The 4,027-nt window shown below is 25.9% G+C and overlaps 1 protein-coding gene across 1 annotated transcript; it reads left to right on the top strand.

The window, feature by feature from the left end:
- Positions 1-1,372: 1,372 nt before the first annotated feature.
- LOC100199051 (orexin receptor type 2) lies at positions 1,373-3,297 on the top strand. The gene has a single exon (XM_065793361.1). The coding sequence runs from the start codon at positions 1,411-1,413 to the stop codon at positions 2,476-2,478; it is 1,068 nt and encodes a 355-aa protein (XP_065649433.1). The 5' UTR covers positions 1,373-1,410; the 3' UTR covers positions 2,479-3,297.
- The last annotated feature ends 730 nt before the right edge of the window (positions 3,298-4,027 follow it).

Below are 4,027 nucleotides of genomic sequence, written 5' to 3'. Positions count from 1 at the left end.
GAAAACTGGATAGGTTCATCGAGTATAAAATAGCTTAAGGGTTTTAACTGCTGAGAAAAAAGTAAAAACCAGATGAATCAGTTTAATCTTCCTAATTTTTTCATTTTGAGAAATTTATTGTAGCTAAAACGTCAAATGTTAAGTTTAGTGGCTTGATTAAATCTAAAATAGCTAAGCTGCTTCGTTTTCAAAAGTTTTAATTAACAATAAAGCATAGTAAAAAAGAAAAAAATATTAGAACATTTATATTCATAAAACTATTATCAATATTATTTTTTGAAAGAAGTATATTTATATATAAGAGAGGTAACTCTTATAAAAGTGACTTTTCATCATAAAATCTGTTTATAAAATTGAATTTGAATAAGTAAGAATGTTTGCATCAAAACAGTTTGCAGTAAAAGTATTTTAATTAGAGAGTATGGGTACGACTGGGGCACTAAAGAGCCTAAGTGTTATGTAACTATAAAAAAGGTTTTTATGATTAAGACAACTAAGTAAACTCATTATAGGATATATATATATATATTATTATGTGTATACATATAGCATATATTGGGTATATATAGCATATATTGGATATATATAGCATATATTGGATATAAGTATAGCATGTATTGGATATAAGTATAGCATATATTGGATATATATATATAGCATATATTGGATATATATAGCATATAGTGGATATATATATATAGCATATATTGGATATATATATATAGCATATAGTGGATATATATATAGCATATAGTGGATATATATATATATATATATATATATATATATATATATATATATATATATATATATATATATATATATATATATATATATATATATATATATATATATATATATATATATAGCAGCGATTATTCGATTTATTTGTGTTAGTATTCAATATTTTAGAAGTGTGACATTTTTTTGTTTCATTTTGTAGCTCTTGAAATTTTAATTAACAATTTTAAGTCTTAATTTAAAATTGTAAAGTAATCCCTTTTTTTTATATTTTACAATTATATTTTATAATCGATGATAAATAAATTGTTAATTTGTAAATCATTATATTAGTTAAAACTTTATTTATCTTATTATATAAAAAGAGGATTTTTAAGGGAGTTTTTAGGGTAAAATCAGCTAGATACAGTTAAGTGTTACATGTGTCCAATATTACAGGTTACAAGAATGCGTTATCTAGGTTGTTTTATCTCGGGTAATAGATAAGTTTTGCTTTTTAGTTAATTAAAGTTTGTCTAAAAATTAATTTTTTTTAATATTAAATTATTAAAGTGAAGCTAGTTAAAAGCATATCGCATCCAAAATTGTTACAAATCTTGTACACAATGATATTTTTTTTGATTCAATTTTTGACTTTTAATTTTGAATATTTTTCAGACCAACTAAAAAATGATAAATGCTACAGACATCTTAGTCAATGACACAGGTACCTTAGTCAATAACAGTGCATCAAAAAAAATATCAAGAGAACTGCATTATATTGCACACATAAGTATTTTGTTATTCGCTTTAATTGGTAATATATGGTTAATTCATTCTATAGTAAAGAAGAGAAGAAAGCGGCGAAGAAATAAAGATATTTCAGGAAAATTTATTGCTAACTTGGCAGTATGTAATCTGACATTAGTTTTATCAAGCAGTCCAGTCGATATTGCTGAAATAGAGATCGGATATTTTCCATTTGGAAGCATAGGCTGTCACATTTTGCATCCTTTATCAACAATAGCTGTTATATCAATGTCTTTAGCTTTAATACTTTTGGCACTGGAACGTTTTGTAGCAGTTCTTTATCCGTTTAAATATTTTAAACTTCAAAAATTTCAATTAGGAGTGGTTGTTATATCTCATTTGATTTCGTTTAGCATTGTGTTCCCGTACGGTTGGACTTTACATATAGTTAATATAAATGGCCGACCTTATTGTGAAGAATCTTGGTCCGAAAAAAGTAGCTCATTATATTCAATTATTTTGTTTGCTGTGGAATATGGAATACCGCTGCCTATAATTTGCGTTTTATATTTCATGATATGGAAAAAATTGAACAGTAATAACCGCGCTAAAATAAAGCGGTCATTTAATAGTTTTCTAACGTATTCTGAAAACGAAACTGCACAAACTGACGATGGACAAAAACAAAACTTTTTTAGCGTAAGAAAATTTTCTTGTATTACAGAATGTGAAAAAGTATTTCGAGAGCGAACAAAACACACATTAGCTTTGTTAAGACTTTTTATTGCTATTGTAGTTGTTTTTGCAATATTCATGTTGCCAAATCAAATTACTTGGTTGTATGTTGCTTCAACTGGGCTTCAAGTAAACAATGAATGGACAACAGTCGCATATTGGTTGACATATACGAGTTCTGTTTTAAACCCTGTTATATACGGAACCAATCAAAAATTTCCTAAACTTATTCACAAACTTCAAAGATCGTTCAGTCGTCACACATTCAGATAAATAACATTATTTTTAATTGTTATTTTTATATGATGTAAATTTATTATAATCATTATCATTACTGTACATTTTAATGAAGGCAGTTGGACTTAATAAAATGCATTTAGTAAACTAAATACATATTACGTTTTATTATTGGCATGTCAACTTGGTGCCTTTAAAACGCAGCGGAACCATATAAATAAGATTGTGTCTACCTGTGTTGTTATTGAAATCTGAGTAAATGAGGCAACACTTTTAGATATTTGAACATTGAATATTGTAATTAATTTCAAATATTTAGACATTGAGAATTGTAATTGTGGGAACTTGATTTTTAAAAACTCTACTGCATGCATTACAAATATTTTAAATACCTTATTGAGGTTACAAAATAAAAAACTTCCGATATGCTTAACGCATTAAAAATAAGATAACACTTAACATTTTAAAAACACTTTTGAAGTAAAAATCCGAACTGAGCTCGTGAATGGAACTTTCAAACATAAAATTATTTTTGTAATCTACTTGTTATTAAAGTTCATTCAACAATTTTGTTGCATCAATCAGTCTTTTTTTAAATTTATGACAGCGTGTTTCAGCCCTGCCACTTGAGGAAATTGGTTTTGATAATTGTTAATGATAAGTTATTGACAATTGCAATTGAAAGCCTGTTGAAAACTTAGAGTGACAGATTACCAACAGTAATAACAAAAATTAAAAATAATTTTTGTATTTGTATTAAATATAAATAATTTGGAACTCCACAGTACTATCGTAAAAAAAAAAAATTGTTTCATTGGTTTATAAATTACAATTAAATAAATTAGCTCAAGTCAATATTATCGTTATTTCATATTAATATTAATAGCATTTTTAAACTTTCATAAAGAACCAAGCATTTGCTTAAAAGTCTTATTGCCTTGCTTTTTTTTAAAAAGCTAATGTGTACGACCATACACTAATAGACAAAAATATCTAAAAACAAAAACATTCTAAAGGCTAACTTTTTAAATTTAGTTTGAAAGGTAAGGAATATACACTAATGGTGTAATTTTAGCAATTTTTAGAGTTGCTAAAATTACATCATTTGTGAATATCCCTTACTTTTCAAACTAAATTTAAAAAGTTGGCCTTTAGGATGCTTTTGTTTATAGATACATACATTAGAAGACATAAACTTAGGTACATACATTAAAAAACTTAAATAAGTTCATCAGAATAAAAGTAAAATTTGTAAAAATAGACCTTAGCTTTTCAAAGTTAAACTCAAATGGGGAGGGGACCAAATTCATATACGTCTAAGACTATCCCATATAGATGGTAGAAAAAACTATTTTTATCATTCATATGGATTTTCATCATTTTCAGTAAATAAAGAACATTTATAGTGAGGCACTAGTCCCCCTTCCTTCTTGGTAAAGCACAAGCCCCCTTTTGTATATTATATAACATGGTTATTGAAATGCTTGCTTTACAACATAAAACATATAAAAGTTAAATTTTTTCTATCTTCATAATTTATTTTATTTTATTACAATTTGCTAAAATTAAATGAGGCCCTTCTTGT

The sequence above is a fragment of the Hydra vulgaris genome, chromosome 03, assembly GCF_038396675.1.
Source record: "Hydra vulgaris chromosome 03, alternate assembly HydraT2T_AEP".
Taxonomy (NCBI): Eukaryota; Metazoa; Cnidaria; class Hydrozoa; order Anthoathecata; family Hydridae; genus Hydra; species Hydra vulgaris.
The sequence above is the reverse complement of the archived record's forward strand: the minus strand, read 5'-3'. Positions and strand labels throughout refer to the sequence as shown.

Excerpts from the sequence above, each read along its gene's own strand:
- LOC100199051 (XM_065793361.1), top strand. The coding sequence starts at position 1,411 with ATGATAAATGCTACAGACATCTTAGTCAATGACACAGGTACCTTAGTC.